Genomic DNA, 19,422 nt, shown 5'->3' on the forward strand with positions numbered 1-19,422 from the left:
ATCTGGCTAGACAGGGTCTCATTAGGAACAGTCAACATGGATTTGTGCGTGGAAGGTCATGTTTGACAAATCTTATTGAATCTTTTGAAGAGGTTACGAGGAAAGTTGACGAGGGTAAAGCAGTGGATGTTGTCTATATGGACTTCAGTAAGGCCTTTGACAAGGTTCTGCACGGAAGCTTAGGAAAGTTCAATCGTTAGGTATTAATATTGAAGTAGTAAAATGGATTCAACAGTGGCTGGATGGGAGATGCCAAAGAGTAGTGGTGGATAACTGTTTGTCAGGTTGGAGGCTGGTGACTAATGGTGTGCCTCAGGGATCTGTACTGGGTCCATTGTTGTTTGTCATATACATTAATGATCTGGATGATGGTGTGGTAAATTGGATTAGTAAGTATGCAGATGATACTAAGGTAGGTGGCGTTGTGGATAATGAAGTAGATTTTCAAAGTTTGCAGAGAGATTTAGGCCAGTTGGAAGAGTGGGCTGAATGATGGCAGATGGAGTTTAATGCTGATAAGTGTGAGGTGCTACATTTTGATAGGAATAATCCAAATAGGACATACATGGTAAATGGTAGGGCATTGAAGAATGCAGTATAACAGAGTGATCTAGGAATAATGGTGTATATAGTTCTCTGAAGGTGGAATCTCATGTGATTAGGGTGGTGAAGAAAGCATTTGGTATGCTGGCCTTTATAAATCAGAGCATTGAGTATAGGAGTTGGGATGTAATGTTAAAATTGTACAAGGCATTGGTAAGGCCGAATTTGGAGTATTGTGTACAGTTCTGGTCACTGAATTATAGGAAAGATGTCAACAAAATAGAGAGAGTACAGAGAAGATTTACTAGAATGTTACATGGGTTTCAGCACCTAAGTTACAGGGAAAGGTTGAACAAGTTAGGTCTTTATTCTTCGGAGTGTAGAAGTTTGAGGGGGGACTTGATAGAGGTATTTAAAATAATGAGGGGGCTAGATCAGGTTGACATGGATAGGCTTTTTCCATTGAGAGTAGGGGAAGTTCAAACAAGAGGACATGAGTTGAGAGTTAGGGGGCAAAAGTTTAAGGGTAACATGAGGGGGAATTTCTTTACTCAGAGAGTGGTAACTGTGTGGAACGAGCTTCCAGTAAAAGTGGTAGAGACAGGTTGGGTATTGTCATTTAAAGTAAAATTGGATAGGTATATGGACAGGAAAGGAATGGTGGATTATGGGCTGAGTGCGGGTCAGTGGGACTAGGTGAGAGTAAGCGTTTGGCACGGACTAGAAGGGCCAAGATTACCTGTTTCCATGCTGTAATTGTTATATGGTTTTAAATTTTGATATCAATAATGCTAAATTGATTAAAGTCAAAGGCTTTGCAAAATAATAAATATATAAATCTTTTTATTTGATATCTTAAAGAAATATTTGCCTGAATGCTTTCATGAGCTGTCGATCTCTCTGATTTGTGCAGGCTGTAGGATATGATGGTGCCAGTGTCTTAGTCCATTGCTCTGATGGTTGGGATCGTACAGCACAGGTCTGTTCTTTGGGTTCTTTGCTGTTGGATCCGTATTACAGAACAATGAAAGGATTTATGGTAAGAAAGGCTAATCTTCATCATCTTAGTTCTATGCAGATTGAATTCAATTTGATGAATAAGAATTCAGAATTTATTTTTCCATTTGACAGTGATTAATAAATTGAAGTGGCTTTAATTAGTCACTCAAATGTACACCTTGTAGGCAACCAGATTGTTTAGATTCCTGTTAAATATACTTGCTGTGCATGCTGCTGCTTGAATGATGGGGGCTAAATTGCATTGCACTTTATACCATTTGTTTTTGTATAGTCCACAAATTAGTTTATTTCTAACTTGGTTCAAGTTCATGATCTTATCACTGAAAAGGATATTTAAATGCAAGTATTTCACTTTTTTGATTGCTATCATCCAACACTGGCAAATACAGTTCATGCATAACACCATGGATGATTTGGATGAATTATGATTCATCCAGAATAATTGAAGAAACGGGGACAACCTGGCAACTGCAATTTATTTGTCATAGTCTATTTCGTAACAGATTAGGAAGGAGTAAATCTAACCCTGTCTCTGCAAACTAAATTAGTCTTGTCCTTTTGTCTTGCCCACTTAAAATAATAGTTATTATTGTAAATCATAATGATGGAGGAATTCAGCAAGTCAGGCAGCAACAATGGAAGAGAATAAACAGTTGACCTATCAGGCCAACTCTCTACATCAGGACTTGAAACAGCAACTATTATTCCCCCCCATAGATGCTGCCTGACTTGCCGAATTCCTCCAGTATTTTGTGTGTGGGGCTTAAGATTTCCAGCATCTGCAAAATCTCATGTGTTTTATTCAATTCCATTATTGTTATTCTTTTTGTTGCTACCTCAATATACTTGTGCATGAAATGATCTGTCAGGGTGACATGCCAACAAAGCTTTTAACTATAGCTCTGATCATATGACAATAATAAACCAATTGCCAATTATTTTTCCTTGTCACGGAGGCTACCTTTCATCCCATTGATTATCAAATTTGGAGAAATTTCAGTGATGTTGTTGCTCACCCAAGAAGAAAGGATTGCAACTCCACCCACAAATATGCTTTTCTATATTTGGTTGCCATTTGTTGATGCAATTCTTTGCTGACCAGATTGATCTCACCACTATTTACTGAAGTACCAGGAGGCCCGTACCAGAGATTGTTGAAGGAGCCAGATAAATGTTTTAAGACAATATACCTTTGTGTATTATGAAAAGCCTTATCATCTGAGATACCCTCCCTTTGTTGATATTTTGTTACAGTCCATGTGCATATTTCTCCTTTGTATGTAACAAACAATTGTACCTCTTTGTATGTATCATACAAAACACAGTTTCCTTTGAAAGCAAGCAGGGCATTGGAAAGTCCTGTGAAGCTTGAGAGAGTAAAAGTGTCCTTCACCACTACCCTTTTGACTCTGGTTGAGAATGCTTATAATTTTACTGAAGTTGTGCTGAATTTTTGGAGAGAGAAACAGCCAATATTTAAGGTGAAATACCTTTTATTAGAAATAGAAAATTAGAGCTAAAATAATTATTGGTTCAGAGGCACCACATGGATTTGTTAGTGGGGGTGAGGGAAGAACAAAAAAGCCTATATTAGGTTAGAGAATAATGATGTTGCCTTACTGTGGTGCAGCTGAAAAGGTGACAAAAGAAGCATATGGTGGGTCACCATCCTGGAAAGGAGGGAATGGGATGAGAACAGAGCTATTAAAAAGAGCCTGTCCGATCACTGTAGAGAAATGCTTTCAGAAATTGGTGGGTGTCCAAAGCATTGATGTGGAGGATTATATTGAATCAGATGGAGGAACTCAGAATAATCCGGCAGGAAGTAAGATGGAGGGAAATGTACTTAAGGTAACTAAAGGAATACTGGTTTATTATTGTCATGAACCAACATGCAGTGAAAAGTTTGACTTGCATATTGTTTATGCAGATCAAATTAATCATTACACAGTTCATTAAGCTAAAATGAGTTATAACAATAATAATGCAGAATAAAGTCAGGATTGAGTTCAAGAATCGCAAGGTAATTTTGCAGCTCCATAAAACCCTGATTAGACCAGACTTGGAATATTGCCCTGGTCACCTCATCATAGGAAGAGTGAGGAAGTTTAGAGAGGGTGCAGGGAATTACTAGGATGCTGCCTAGATTAGAGGATGTACCTATTGAAGATAGATTGAGAAAGCTTGGGTTTTCTCTTTGGAGTGAAGGATGATTTTAGTTGATAGAGGTGTACAAGGGGCATAGATAGCGTGGATAGCCTAAAACATTTTCCCAGGGTTGAAATGGCTAATACAAGGGTCGTAGTTTTAAGTGATTGGAGGAAAGTATGGATGTTAGAGGTGTATTAGAGTGGTGAGTGGGTGGCACGTCCTGCCAGGGCTAGTGACAGAGGCTGATGCATTAGGGGCAATTAAGAGCCTCTGGTTTTAGAGAAGGTTGAAATGTCAGCACATTGTGGGCCAAATGGCCTATACTGTGTTGTAATGTTCTATGTTCTAAAGTGTAAAAGCTAATAGAAGAATGCAATGCAAGTAAATAATAAAGTGTAAAATCACAAGTGTCCATCTTATCGTACAAGAGGTCTGTTCAATAAAAAACACAAAATGCTGGCAGAACTTAGCAGGCCAGACAACATCTATGGGAGGAGGTAATAATGATGTTTCGGGCCAAAACCTTTCATCAGAAGTGAAGTAACATGGGATGGTTGAGGGGGGATAAGAAGTGGTGGGAGGGATAAAGTAGAGAGCTGGGAAGTGTTAGGCTGGAGGGAAATGGGCTGGGGAAAGGTGGAGAATTATGGGAAATAAAAGAGAAAGAAAGGTAGGGCTGGGGGGAGAGATTATAGAGATGGGGGCAAAAGAGAGAGAAAGAGAACCAGACTAAAATAATAGATAGGGATGGGGGTAAGGGTGGGGGGCAGGGGTATCAACGGAGGTCAGTGAGTTGGATGTTCATGCCGGCAGGAAGGAGGCTACCTCGGTGGGAGATAAGGTATTGCTCCATCGACCTGCGTGTGGCCTCATCTTGACGGTAGAGGAGGCCATGGACAGACATGTCGGAGTGGGAGTGGTCTGTGGAATTGAAGTGTGTGGCCACAGGGAGATCCCGCTACTGCTGGAGGACTGAGCACCGGTGTTCAGTGAAACAGTCTCCCAGTCTGCAGCGGGTCTCCCCAATGTATAAATGGCCACATCAGGAGCACCGGATACAGTATATCACAGTATACAGTATAGGTCTGTTCAATAGTCTTTTAACAGTGGGATAGAAGCTGTCCTTGAGCCTGGCTTTTGTACCGTCTGTCTGATGTCTGAGAGGAGAAGAGAGAATGGGGTGGGTGGGGTCTTTGATTATGCTGGCTCCTTTTCTGAGGTAGTGAATAGAGACAGAGTCCATGGAGGGGAGGTTGGTTCCTGTGATGTGCTAAGCTGCATCCACATCTTTGCAGTTTCTTGAGGTCACTTGCAGAGCAATTGGCATGCTGAGCCATAAGCATCCAGACAGAGCTTATGCCGAGCCTCTGTGCACTCCTGGATCGACCATTAGCTGCATTGATAAGAGTCAGGGAATATGTAATAGAGCTGGAATGTTTAATGTCTTGTCAACCTTTTATCCTCCAGGTTCATATTAATAACCACTTGAATTAAATGAGAGTGCTGCTTATCATGAATTTGCGATGGGTCTAGTAGTCCAGTCCCAGTTTAGAAAATGTACTGTAAATGTAATTATAATTCTCAATACAAATAAACTTATTCATTGCTGATGCTAATAATGAAATGAATATATTGCCATAAAAATCTACTAATGGTGGATAATATGTTTATTTTACCTAGCCTTGCAAACTACTCTTCGTGGGCAGTAAATCCTGGATGTGCCAGTGATATCCACAGCACATTATTGAAAATAAATTATACCTTAAAATGATTGCAGCATATAAGAATGGACATGGGCAGTAAAAAGCTGAGTGAATTGGGATAGTAGGAAAGTTAATAAATCTTTCTAAGTCTGCTTAGAAATCATGGTAGCAAAACAGGGCTATTGAAAGGAACCTGTCATTGCACAAACAGAACATGTCATCTGCTTTTAAAAAAATTAATAATTGCTGATAATTTGCCTGTTTGGCATTGTAGTTGCATAGGTTTTAGTGACAGGTTACTGAGCAGGTTTTTCAACATGTTTTTGTATTTTTCCGGAGGTGCAGTGCAGTTTTCTGCTTTCTGAGATGGCAAATAAGATGTGGGAAAGCACAAACTCTTCCACAGATGGGGCATATGATGACTTGCAAGGAGAAAGAGTTGGTGGTTTGCCACTTACGCAGAGCCTCGGTGTTCACCTGATTCGTGACCTTTGGGCTCTCCGTAACAACTCAAGTGGTCCTTTTCCATTTTGAGCAGTGATGAGCCAGTAGTCAGATTGTTGCAGTTTTTTTCAAGGAGGCTGTAAGTACATTTGCAAATCTTTTCCTCTGTCCATCTGTAATCTCTTCCTGTAACAGAGCTTAAAATGCTGTTTGTTGAGGGAGACTGGCATCAGCCATGTGTGGAATGAGGTTTGCTCAACATAGCTAACGGAATGTAATTAGGGTCTCACAGCTGGCGATGTTCTTCTGAGAGAGGGTGCTGATAGTGGTTCACTTGTCCTTCCAGTAAATTTGGTGGATTTTGAGGAAACAGCATGGTTGTTATTTTTTTTCCTTGAATTCTTTGAAATGTCTGCTGTAGATAGTTCAGATCTCAGAAGAGTTTTCTGACAGTTCTGAGCTCTTGATCATACATACCTGTTCCCTGAGTTAAGCAAAGGTTTTGTGGGCACATTTCAGTTATTGGTGGTTTTCAACGACATTCATATATGCTTTGCAGAATGGCTACCAAGGTAAGGAAATTGGTTGTCGCTTTCCCAAGTTCTGGCATAAACATTTATTTTGGAGAGGATTGGGGTGCTGCAGAGGCAGGTTGTGCTTTAATTTTGCAGATGTGAGTGCAAGTATAACATCAATATGATATTCTTCAAGGCTGCGAATGAGATGGATTTTGGCTTCTATGCAATGCAGGAATCCTGGATGAAAGCATTATAGCTGTTTGTGGTTACTTTTTAGAACGCTAATCATTCAAGCAGTCGTTGTTGACCTCCATTTTTATAATTGATAGAGTATAATTAGGACTCCCATGTTGTGCATGTTGGTGTGGGCAAAGATGCTGACTTTATATATTCTTCCAGTGGGATTGGGCTATTTAGTGGAAATAGGATGAATACTATCTTTGCTTCTGATCATCCAAGCAGAGATATATAGGATGGAAGAAGTCCAGTGCTTTTATGCCAGATTTGAATTCTTGACCTTAAACACACTTCCTCAATTGAAGTGTCAGGGATTGAGTGTACAGTGACTTGGAATGCATGCAAGCATAATGTAAGTTCTTTGTTACTGCAGTTTTGATTATTAAAAGCTAGGTGACACTGTCCATAGCTGGATAGACTGTTCCCTATTAGACCTGAAAATCTACTTCAGTGAGAAGCTTGTTGGAGTTGAATTGTAGTATCACAATGAGACAGATCTGGTGGGGCAGGGTGACAGAATACAATGCAGCCTTGCTTGATTTTGGTCTTTACTAAGATTGCCTGTGCTACGGATACATTTGTTGGGACCATCACTTGTATACAAACATAAATTAAATGTAAGTTGAAGGTGATCATCTCACAGCAGGATTTGAGAAGGGTTGATGGAGTCAAAGGCTTAGCAAGGTTGAAACTGCTAAGTATGGTGGTTGTGATATTCCCTACATTTCACTTGTTGTATGGTCCACAGTGTCTAAGTGCAATTGTGTGCACAGTGGGCGGAGGTGGTTGAGGAGGACTCTGGTGATAATCCTCCCTATGGTAGACAGCAGGGAGAACGCTCTGTAATACAGCTGGTTTTGTCTTTCTTGAAGGTTATAATTGTTGTGTCTCTGAGATTCATTGGCATAGCCTCCTGAGATGTATATTAAATACTCTCAACGATGTTTTAGCACTTCATCAGGGATGATTTCTGCTCCCAAGGCTCCCAATACTGGATTAAAATCTCCATCATTCCTTGACAGAACAGAAACAGCTCTACAGGCACCTGAATGCCAAGGTCCAGCAGAAACTCATGACCTAAATAACTGATGGTCTTTGGAAAGAATGAAGAAAGCCCAGTAACAAGCTGACAGCCATGATGTGCATGGGTTCTCCAGTGCTGTCAGGCCTTCTACATAGTCCCTTTCGATAGAGAACTCAGAATAAAGTTCAATTTTTCAAGGTCAACATCCCTTGAAAGGATTACTTCAAAGACTTTCTCAACCATGACTCTGCCCTTGATCTGAGCAGCTTGACTCTTACCCATATCATTCTCTTCAGTCCAGCTTGGCTGCTGTTCCTGGGGCAAATTGTGGTAAAAGTGGTTTTCCAAATAAGACAAATGCAAAGCTTAGGAATCAATATAGTGTCTCAGTTCATTATATTACACAAGCATTAAAACATAGTTTCTCTTATTGATGTTGGGTTATCTATAGTGCTGTAAGTATGAAGTATTAAATATTTAATGAAATCATAATTGATCTGTTTTTTATTGTAAGGTTTTGATAGAAAAAGACTGGATTTCATTTGGTCATAAATTTACTGAAAGGTAAGCAAGTAGTACTTGTGTGAAAATTGATTTTAACCAAATGGAAAATGTGTAATGTCCCAGGGTGATGGCACAGAAACAGACCCTCCAGCCCAACTGGTCCTTGCTGACCACAGCATCTACCTCGCTGGTCCCAGTGACCCATGTTCAGCTCATAACCCTCCAAGTCTCTCATCTCCATTTACCTAACCAAATAACTGTTCACTTTATCCATACCCCCTCATGCCTTTCAAATAGAAATATAGTATGTCAAGGAGCAGAAAATTGTAATATCCCAGTATCCCCCTGACCAACACTGACAGAATCTGATTCACTGTCTTTGCTCTTTATTGATCTACATTACTTGATAAGCTACATAGAAGATTGTCCTTAGGACACGTACAAACTTTTTATTTGTTTGGACATTGGATTTATGCCACAGTTTTGAAAATAATTGAAAAATTGAAAAAGTATCTTATAAAATAATGTTGGAGAAATAAATCAATATCTTGCTCCCAATGTTGAACTGTAATTTTCTGCTCTACTTTGGGATATTTTATGTGAACAGGCTTAGGTTTTATTTTGTAACATGCTGACATCATAACATCATTGTATTAAACTTAATCAGAATCATAAGTAAATTTTATAATGCATATTCCAAAATGTGACCAATCTAACATATTTTATTGAGATCCCAAAAGCTGAACAACTAAAAGGAAAGTTTTTGGAAAGGGATTGGGCTGTACACCATGTGGCGCATTTACTCAAAAAGTCATATTGATTGGTAAAAACTTGTGATGTAGTCTATGTTCTACAAATGCCACTTTATGTTACCTGTGGACTTCGAGTTTTCAGTATGCTTAATTTGTTCTTAAAACTAAGTATTCATAATACTTCAATTTTAGAAATGATGTCTAATTGTAAAACTAATGACCCATTTATCTTTTAGATTACTTATTACCTATCTATTTAATTACCAGCTATTTAATTACTATTTCAACATTGAGCAAGAATCCTATTAAATCCAATTTTCTAAGAGTTCACTAATGCACAGAGAGCATATATTGCCTTGGATAGTATCATTATACCCCAGTGGAAGTAGAATTGCAAGAAAAAATTTGTGAACCCTTTGCAGTTACCTGGTTTTCTGCACTAATTGCTCATAAAATGTGATCAGATCTTCATCCAAGTCACAATAATAGGCAAGCACAATATGCTTACACTAATAACACACAAACAATTGCATTTCTTCTTGTCAATACTAAGTATACAATTTAAACAATCACAGTCTAGGTTCAAAAAAATATGTGAAACTCTGGTGTAAAGCCTTCTACATAAGCTATTTGGAATAGGGCATTCCAATCAATGAAATGAGATTGAAGGTGTGGCTTGTAGAGGTGCCCTGCCCTATATCTTTAAAAGAAGACCCACAAGGTCACATTACTGATAGGGCCTGCTCTTCTCAAGAAAGATTTGTTTATGTCACATGCCTTGATCAAAACAACTTTCAGAGCACCTTTAGAAGAATTGTAGAGATGCATGAAGCTGAAAAATGCTACGAAAGCATTTCTAAAGACCTGAGTTTTCATCAGTCCACAGTAAGAAATATTGTCTATTGATGGAGGAAGTTCAGTACTATTGCTACTCTTCCCTAGGAGTGGGTGTCCTGCCAAGATTACACCAAAAGCACAATATGCAATCCTGAAGAAGAACCTAAGGCTAACAGCAAAAGACCTGCAGAAGTATCTAGAACTTGCTAAAGTCTCTGTTCATGAGTCCACTATAAGAAAAACACTGAACAAGAACAGTGTTCATGGAAGGACATTATGAAGGAAACCATTGCTCTCCAAAAAAATGCTTCACGTCTCGTTTGCAGAAGACCACCTGGAGGTTCCACAACAATTCTGGGACAATATTCTGTGGACAGATGAGACAAAAGTTGAACTTTTTGGCAGCACAGCGCTATGTTTGGAGGAAAAGAAATGCACACCAACACCAAAACCTCATCCCATCTGTGAGGCATGTTGGAAGAAGCATCATGGTTTGAGGCTGCTTTGCTGCCTCAGGATCTGCTATCATTGAGGGAACAATTAATTCAAAATTATACCGACATTTTACAGGAGAATGTCAGGGTAGCAGTCTGTCCCCTGAAACTTAATAGAAGTTGGTTGATACAACAAGAAAAGAATAAATCAACAACAGAAAGGTTTAAAAAGAAGAAAATTCCTATTTTGTAATGGCTGCGCCAGAGTCCAGACCTTAACCCATTTGAGATACCATGGCATGACCTGAAGAGGGCTGTTTATGCAAGGTATCCCAGAAATATTGACCAACTGAAACAGTTTTGTATGGAGGAATGGCCTAAGATTCCTTCTTGCCATTGTGCAAGTCTGATCAGCAGCTACAGGAAACATTTTGGTGGAGGTTATTGCTGCTAAAGGAGATTCTACCAGTCATTAAATACAAGGGTTCACATTTTTTCTGCCTTGATTGTGAATAATTAAAGACATGAAAAGTATTATTGTGTGTTATTAGTTTAGGCAGATTGTGTTTTTCTATTATTGTGACTTAGATGAAGATCAGATTACATCTTGAGTAATTAATGCAAAAAACCAGGTAATTGCAAAGGGTTCACAAACATTATCTGCAACTGTACCCTGCAGTTCTGCAGTGTTTTGCTCATGACTTGTTGGTGATGAGATCACAAGCCCTTCAATCTGCCAGGCACACTAAGTTATATTAACCATTTAGAGAGTTTTCATTTCACTATTGCTTTTATAGGACCTGTCTCTCATGTACAAACACATTGACTTGTAGACCAGAAAAGTGTTTTTAGTGAGAAAACAAGAAGTTTAAAAATGGGGAATTATTTTAATGCTGCTTTTCCTTCTTGGCCCTTTTTTTATTTTATAGATGTGGCCAACTTGATGGGGACCCCAAAGAAATATCTCCGGTGTTTACACAGTTTATTGAGTGTGTTTGGCATCTGACAGAACAGTTTCCTCGTGTTTTTGAGTACAATGAAGCTTTCTTGCTTGAGGTCCATGAACACGTTCATTCCTGCCAGTTTGGGAACTTCATTGGAAACTGCCAAAGAGAACGAGAAGACATGAAGTAAGTGTTATTGCACATCTGTATGGTAGATTTGGTAAAGTATCAGTTGTCTGCAGCTCACATGGAATGTGCTGATTAATGAAGCAAATTTGAGATTCAAAATGGTATGCACGTTGTATAGTTAATTCTTATTTGCAAATTAGCAGATAGTATAATGTAATTAAATTCATACTGGGTGCTACGAACATTGACGTATGATCACACACTAGAGTGAATAACTAACCAAATCAACTTCCGGAAGTATATAAAGCAAATCAATAACGTTTGGAATTGGCTTGAATAATTTTAATTAATTGGTGATGAAAGAAGGATATCTGAGGCATGATGAATTCTTACAAATGTTTGACTTGCCTTGACAACTTTTTCAGAACTTTTAACAGAAGATCTATGACATAAACATTGCTTTAGAAAATTATAGAATCCTGCCATTGACCTTGTATACTGCCTTCAAGTTCGATCTACCAAATTGAATCACTTCATGTTATCCAGATTTATTTCCATTTGCCACCTCTCTGCCCAGCTTTGCATTCTGTCTGTTCTCCATTTTAATCTATGTCAACCTTTTACACTATCTACAACACCACCCATCTTCATATCGTCTGCAAATTTGCTAATGCATTCCGCACCACTTTCTCATCCACGTCATTTATAAAAATCACAAATACCAGGGGTCACAGAACAGATCCCTGTGGAACACCACTAGTTACTGACCTCCAGGCAGAATACTCTACCTCTGTGGGCATGCCAGTTCTGAATGAAGGCAACCAAGTCCCTATGGATCCCATTCCTTATGACACGTATCTTTATGTTAGTAATGTGAGTATTACCAATAAATTCATTGTGGCTACCAGAGTTCTGTGATTTAATCCTAGATGCAATTAATATGCTCCATTTTAAGCGATATTGAGAATTGATGGTATGTACATAAGAACAAAATTTGCTAAGTATTAATGGAATTTTTATGAGTGTCATAATGTTTTTAAACACTTCTTAGAGAAGCAATATTTGAAACAATTTTTTTTTAAATTATAGAATTCAACACAAAACCCATTCCTTATGGTCACATCTTTTGGAAAATCAACATAAGTATTTGAACCCATTGTATGATCCGAATCTCCCTTGTGTACATGAAGTGCTTGAACCAAACACTGTCTCCTTCAACTTCAAGTAAGCTTCAATATTTGTTAAAATTCTGTACAAAAATATGCTACTTTGTTTATTTCTTTAATTTCCAATTCTCAATTACGTCTACAGGTTTTGGCGCTGTATGTATCACCAGTTTGATAAAGTAATGCATCCCAGGCAATCACAACTTGGATTAGTTCTGTCTGTCAGTGAACAGAATAAACAACTGGAGATTGAAGCCAAAAAACTGGAGGAAGTGAGTTAATACCAGCTGCCTTAGGCACGAAGGTCCACAGTGTAGCACCACTTGGTGCTTTGCATGATGTATTTGCATAAATTAATATATTGCATATTTTACTTGGTGACCAGGAACAAATTGGCTTTTACCTTGCAATAATAAAATTAACAATAAGATAGCAAGGGTATTGGTGCAAAAGAAAGTTCTCAACAATTTCTCATAATTAAGGGTTTTCCTTATTGCTGCAAGTACAGTCCTGCATGAAATTAATACAGGATAGTTTTATACCTTTATCTTCTTATCTGGCACCTGAAAAGTCATCCCAAGCTCAGTAGGAGGAAAGAGATTCATGCGTGTTAGGGCTTCCAGCTGGAATCCAATATATTCTTGGAGATTTTATCACATGACCTCCTGCAATGCTAAACAATATTACAGTCCCTTTATCACTAAAGTTGTTTAAAGGTAGTGTCAAATGTCAGACCTCTTTTTTTAATGCCACTTTGTTTTCACTTCTGAGCTACTCCATCATATCTAGGAGATAGTTTTAACTACCGTAGATTGCAGTTAATTGGGACACATCATGACCAGTATATTTTGGCCCAATTAAGCAGCTGCCTCAATTAGGTGAAGTTTCATGGAAATTATTGAAAGGGTATAAAAAAAGACAAACTACAGTTTAAATGAGTAACAAATTATGTATTTAAATAAAATAGAGTAAATGAGAATGCTGCCAGAAGTATGACAGTACTATAAAACTGCATATTAATTCTTAATTGTTATCAACGGAGGAATTCATCCAGTGTATGCAATGAGCAAAGTCAGCACAGGCACCTAGAACAGATAGTGGACTGCCTTCATACAATGCTATCCACGGTCCCTGCCGTTTCTGGCATCTCCAAGCTTAAAAGCTTGAAACTGCAGTAAGCAAAGTTCAGAATTGTCCTACTGCTTATTTCTCATCAACTATCAGTGACAAAAATCACTGCTTTTTGAACACAAGCATGCACTACTGACACTAGTTAGAACTTGTCCAGCAACAGTCTTCTGTCCCAACTAAGCAGCAAAGTATCTCAAATAAATAAGGGGAATTCCTTGATTATTTTTTGTTCTTTAAGAGTTGTCCCAGTTAACCGAAATCCACTGTGTTTGGTGATATGAAGGAAATCTGCATATCTTAAATGTGTGACATTTGACCATAATATTTTGTCCAGTGTTTAGTTCAAGTCAAAGGTTTTTCCAGTTAATTGAGGAATTTTTTGTTTAATTTGTTCTTTTACAGAAAATAATAAATTTGGGAGAAAAACCACGAACAGTTATCAAAAGGGAACATTTTCATTCAGTTAGCCAGTTATCACGGACACTAAAGACTGCTGAAAATGTTAGTAAAGAAAAGCAAACAATGATGGAAAATAACCCGATTAGAACAGTGGAAGGTGGTAATGCTCCTGAAGATGGTTGCAAAGATCTCAAGTCTGGTTTCTCTAAAGCTGAGCCCATATTGGTTAATTTGGAACTTGGCATGGCAAAGATGACCTGCTAATTCAGAAAGAGACAGACATCACTTACAGACCTTGGGAAGTGCTTCAGGAAAATGTTAACTGAAATGTGCTGTAGTATGGAAAAAGATGCTTGGCCTACAAGCCTTCAGTTCTGTGGTTAATGGCACAATTACGCACCATTTGATTTTGTTTCAGAAAGTTTAAATGTCTCGTCATTATCTGATATGTAAAATTTGAATGGACTAAATCTGAAAATTTCTATCTAAAAATATGTACTATCTTTCGTCTAATTGCGATCTAAATCAATGAGGTTGCACTGCCCAAAAATTGTGAATATAGTAGTTATAGAAAATTTTCATTCAACTAATGTAGTCTAAATGTTTTGCAGTGTGTTTACTAATGAAAGTACCTGTAATAATTTGGTAGTGCAATTAATGGTATTGGTTCTTTGAAAGTTAGTAATTTATGAAGTTTTAGCATCTCTGCAACATAATGGGGAAAATAATGGTTGATTAGAATATAATGAATAATATTGTAAATACAGCAGAACAATCTTGCAGCTACTGTTCAGCTACCAAAGTATGAAATCCGTTAGACTAGCATTATATTAGGTCCAATGTAACAGGTGTAGCAATGGTGTTCTTCAAATCATGGTCATGGAACCAACTGTAGAAAATGGCCTGCATTTGTCTCATCCACTATTCTTGCAGAAAACTAGATGACATCCTGGAAAAGCAGACTTTTAAAAAAGGGAATTAACCTGAATGTTCTGGACTTGATTATTACCTTGATATTTAAAACAAATACTTTGTGATGCATTCTGGGAAGCTGACTTTGCATTGACATACTGCTATTTATTTTTGAGCAAGGATATCTGAGAATTAAGTCAGTATTTTGTGGCATCTAGACCCTGGGGGTGGGGGAAACTTGCATTGATCTGGCTTTGACAGGTTGTTGTTATTTTGAATGTTACCCACTTCTTTTGTTCCTTGTATTTGTTGTCTAGGTTGGGTATATTTAATATTGGGAGTATGTGTGAATTGTATTAACCAATCTAGACTGTTAGTAATGTAGTTCAGGGATAAGCTTCGTTACGGTTCTCTGTTACCTAGCCTGAGGCATATAAATGTGTATTGGGAGGAAAAAAAATCATCATTCTTGAAATGGCTCTTGGGGGTTCCAGGACCCTTGTAAACAAATGATATGCAAATATGTTTTGGTAGGTGGGGTAAATTTATTTGTAAGGATTGAAATTATGTACTCAATGCTGAGCTCATCATGCTCCCTATTAGGTTGAAGCCTGCTGAATCGTTGAAAATAATTTTGTCAGCCATAGGAGCTCCATACAGCTAGAATCAGCATAAAAATATTTCTCTTCTGCTCATTCACTGTAGCTGAAATGTTTGATTTATTTGCAATGTTTTGGACTTGATTATATGGTGTAGTTTAGAGGTCCAACACTTCCTTTTACGGCATATAAATAAGATATAAAAGCAGAGTAGCAGTTCAGCTTCATGAAATGTGCAGACTGTTCTTGGAAATCATCCCCATAATAGAGCATCTCCATATTCCTCAGGGTTTATGGCTGTTCCTTGCACTAATAATATTGATCTTGATATGTTTACAGAAGTTGAACACAACTTTCAGATAGTGTCATTTGAAGGTCACAGGTTTTCAAAAATTAGAGAGCTATTAAAATTGCTTTTTATTGTATATGATCACTGTGCAAATACTAAAAATATTAACCACCAACCTTTAAGCCTTTTTAAAAGTCATTATTTTAAATCTACTGATCGGAATCTAAAGGAATTCTATCAAAATTACAAATTTTGTGATGTGAGGTGAGGCTGCAGAGCTGTGCTACATAGAAATTAGCCCTAACAAAGAATTTGGAGAGGTGTCTTCAAATTTCTGTTGTGTGTTTTCTGTTAATGTGGTATCTGCACTTTATTATGGTAGAAGATTTAATTTAACAATTTAGTATAATTATAATTCGTGAGAGAATTCTCACTGTAATAATTTACTAATATGTTTACCAGGATACATTCTTTCAGATGTAATCTTGATTAGGGATCTTACAGGAAGTTCTCATCCAGATGACACTATTCAGTTTTCTTATATTGATACTAAATTATGTAGATTGTGCCTGCAGTTTTTAAATATGCACATTTAGGCAGCAGGGCTTCATATTGGAAGTGAGCATTTAGAAAATTGGCCTTATTAGTGCTTTCTGAAGCCCAAAAGCCACCCGCTTGGTTCTCTTTTTAAAATGATTAATGTGCCATTAACGGGTAAAATTATGTGAATTCTTTTTCAAATAATGTAGATTTTTCAAGTTAAACATACAAAGGGATGAATGTTTAAGACAAATGTGTGTACAGCACTTTAACTTACAAGATAAATGCAAGTTCTTTGTCTTTCATTGCAGTGTTGACAGACATTCTGAAACTTATTTACTTTCAACCTTAACTTTTTACGAAAGTTGTGACAAAATGTAGAAAGTTGTATTTTCAGAGTTAACAGGGGGCTTTGATTTTAATGGGCACTACCCATGGATAGTCATGTGAGAATGAAAAATGAGAGAAGACTAAGTTAATTTAAATCAGCCCCCTTTCTATCTGAGGCAAAGAATTCTGGAGTTCTCTTCAACATTGCCTCTCTATCTTTTGACACATTGATGGCCATCACTAAGTAGGACTTGATTTACAGAATAATAGGGAAGAAGCTCAAAATAACATTGGGCAAGAATGATGTTTTAAACAATGGGGAAACAATTTTGAAGGTTCACAAATTAATTCAACTGTTTGTTTAAATAACATTCACTCATTAATTCATTTATAATTTATAAAATCTAGTGCACCAGGGACAGGAAAAGTTGTTTGATAAATGTGTTTTTGTACATAAATATTTGCATGCACTAGTACCCTTACAATGGAAGCATTCCACTTTCCTTTGGGGAGTTAGGATAGTCACTGAGGAGGGATAAGTTTTCCCACTGTGGGTGCCTTCAAATCTTTTGTTCAACTATAATCTATAATGGCCTTTAATAAGATTTGGTGCTTTATTTTATATTTTTAATTTGAATATTATTTTTGCTTTTGCTCCATGATCCCTTCAAGATGCAGACCGGCATATAATGCTGCTGATTTGTTATACTAACTGTGTTCTGTAATGAGAGAACTGCTTGTACAGATGGTCTAACATTTAAGTTGTAGGGAATGTTTCCGGTAAGTAAAATGGTAAAAAGACATGTTTGAGCTTTTGGATTTTGCTACTGGTGCAGGTCATTTAATGGCAATGGTGAGTAATCGTTAGTGGTGCCCTTTTTCTTGTCATGTTTTATATATGTTAAAGTTTAGTTATTAAAAATATTTGATGTTTCTTGCCTGTGTTTTAAACACAATGTCTAAAAATTTTAAGGCACCATGTGGTGTAAAGTATTGCAGGGACCTAATGTGGAAATAAAAAATATTTTTTTTAGCACTTAAATAATATTCATCACAAGTCTGTTTTCAAGATCAGAGTCTAGTTTTTATTTACACAGAAATCTTGATTAAAAAAATTGGAAGTGAGCTTGGTGGTTTGGTGAAATACCAAGTAATATTCAGAAAATAAATTACACAAATCCAAAAGCTTGGGATCAAATACATTTTAAGTGTCTTTTCAGTCAAAATAATAATCCTACCTCTAATTAGGTATTATGTATCTATCTGTGTTTGCTATATTGACCAATAAATTACAGTCTTGGAGAAATGCTGTACAACTGTGTGTACCTGTACTGCTGTACAGAGTTTTGCTGATTGTCCTGGTTCATAAATATATCTGATAATTATTTAAGTGTGTGTAAAAGGTGTGGGGGTTGGGAGGTAATGAGTGTTGGTAGGTACAAAAGGGTAGGGCTGGTGGGAGAGCTGACAACACTTAAAACCAGTAGGAATGCTTGAAGCAACTGCCTTTAATTTTTTAAAGTGCACTAAAATTTCAGCTTTGATGTTTTACTGTTAGACCCAAGGATTAATCATTAATTCTAGTCTTGCTGTGAGTTCATAGTGTGGGGTGCAGTCCTTTGTATTACTGTTTGAAATGTTTAGTGTGAGGTGGTCTGAGTATTCAGTGTGGCTAAAGAAACTCCAGGAAGACTTTTACATAATCTGGACACTGTTGCCTTAAATCTAAAAACAAGCAAAATATATTTGGAATGCTATTTTGTTTAAACTCTGTAAAATAAGGCTCAAAATGTTGAGCTATTAAAATAACAGCTGCCATTTTCCTTGTATTGCTTGTATTTCTAAAAAAACAATAAAAATATAGAATCATAGCATCTTGCTATGATTCATAGTAAATATATCTTTCTAATTGTGCTTATGCTAGTTTTTTGAAAGAGCTGTTAGTGGTTCAGCAGCTGCTTTTCCCCAAGAATTGCAAAGAATATGTGGCACAGAAAAGAGGGTTAATACTTCGTTCAGACTATGTTCTGTCTGCTCATCAAAATCTCTCAGCATGATGTTCCAATCTTGAGCATCTCTTGAATGTGTCCATACTTTCTGCCTCAGCTATTCCCTATCATTGCAAGTTCTGAATTCCCAGCATTTTTTGGGATAGATTCTTCTATTCTTCATCTGGAATTCTTGTTGCCTTTATTATATATGGCTTCTAGCTACTATCTTATTCACAAGTGCAATCATTTCTCCATTTCCTTTGTTCAAACATTTCATGATTTTAGAAAATTCTGTTGTCATTCTGACTTTTTGGGTATAATTATGAATCACTGTACCCTCTCCAGAGTCTCAATGATTTTTCGAATAGATGAGCCATTTGTTTCATTGGCCTTTATTACTCTGCAAAAAATTGTTAAAGTGTTTGAAAGTTCTAATAGGAATTTCATTCCATTACTTGAGGCTCAGCGATCTCCTCCCTCGCTTCCCACAGTAGCGTGGGGTACATCCTGTCCAGACTCAGTGACTTATCCAACTTGATGCTTTCCAAATGCTCCAGCATCTCTTCCTTAATATCTACATGCTCAAGCTTTTCAGTCCGCTGCACATCATCCCTACAATCACCAAGATCCTTTTCCGCAGTGAATACTGAAAACTGGGCCAAAACCCTTTGTCAGGACTGGAGCAATAAAAGCTGAGGAGTAGATTTGAAAGATGTGGGGAGGGGAGAGAGAAACACTAGATGATAGCTGAAACTTGGTGGGGGAGAGATGAAACAAAGTGCTGGGAAGTTGACTGGTGAAAGAGACAGAAGGCCATGGAAGAAA

The 19,422-nt window shown here is 37.4% G+C and overlaps 1 protein-coding gene across 1 annotated transcript in view; it reads left to right on the top strand.

The window, feature by feature from the left end:
* The window catches only part of mtmr6 (myotubularin related protein 6), a 38,197-nt gene extending 19,691 nt beyond the window's left edge, over nucleotides 1–18,506 (top strand). Inside the window, exons 9-14 of the mRNA XM_059964175.1 lie at nucleotides 1,457–1,582; nucleotides 8,155–8,204; nucleotides 11,097–11,297; nucleotides 12,330–12,464; nucleotides 12,552–12,678; nucleotides 13,940–18,506. Coding sequence (XP_059820158.1) covers nucleotides 1,457–1,582; nucleotides 8,155–8,204; nucleotides 11,097–11,297; nucleotides 12,330–12,464; nucleotides 12,552–12,678; nucleotides 13,940–14,200 — 900 coding nt within the window. The 3' untranslated portion in view covers nucleotides 14,201–18,506. The remainder of the gene's footprint in view (nucleotides 1–1,456; nucleotides 1,583–8,154; nucleotides 8,205–11,096; nucleotides 11,298–12,329; nucleotides 12,465–12,551; nucleotides 12,679–13,939) is intronic.
* Nucleotides 18,507–19,422: the final 916 nt, after the last annotated feature.

The sequence above is a fragment of the Hypanus sabinus genome, chromosome 3 (genome assembly GCF_030144855.1).
Source record: "Hypanus sabinus isolate sHypSab1 chromosome 3, sHypSab1.hap1, whole genome shotgun sequence".
In the NCBI taxonomy this organism is placed as follows: Eukaryota; Metazoa; Chordata; class Chondrichthyes; order Myliobatiformes; family Dasyatidae; genus Hypanus; species Hypanus sabinus.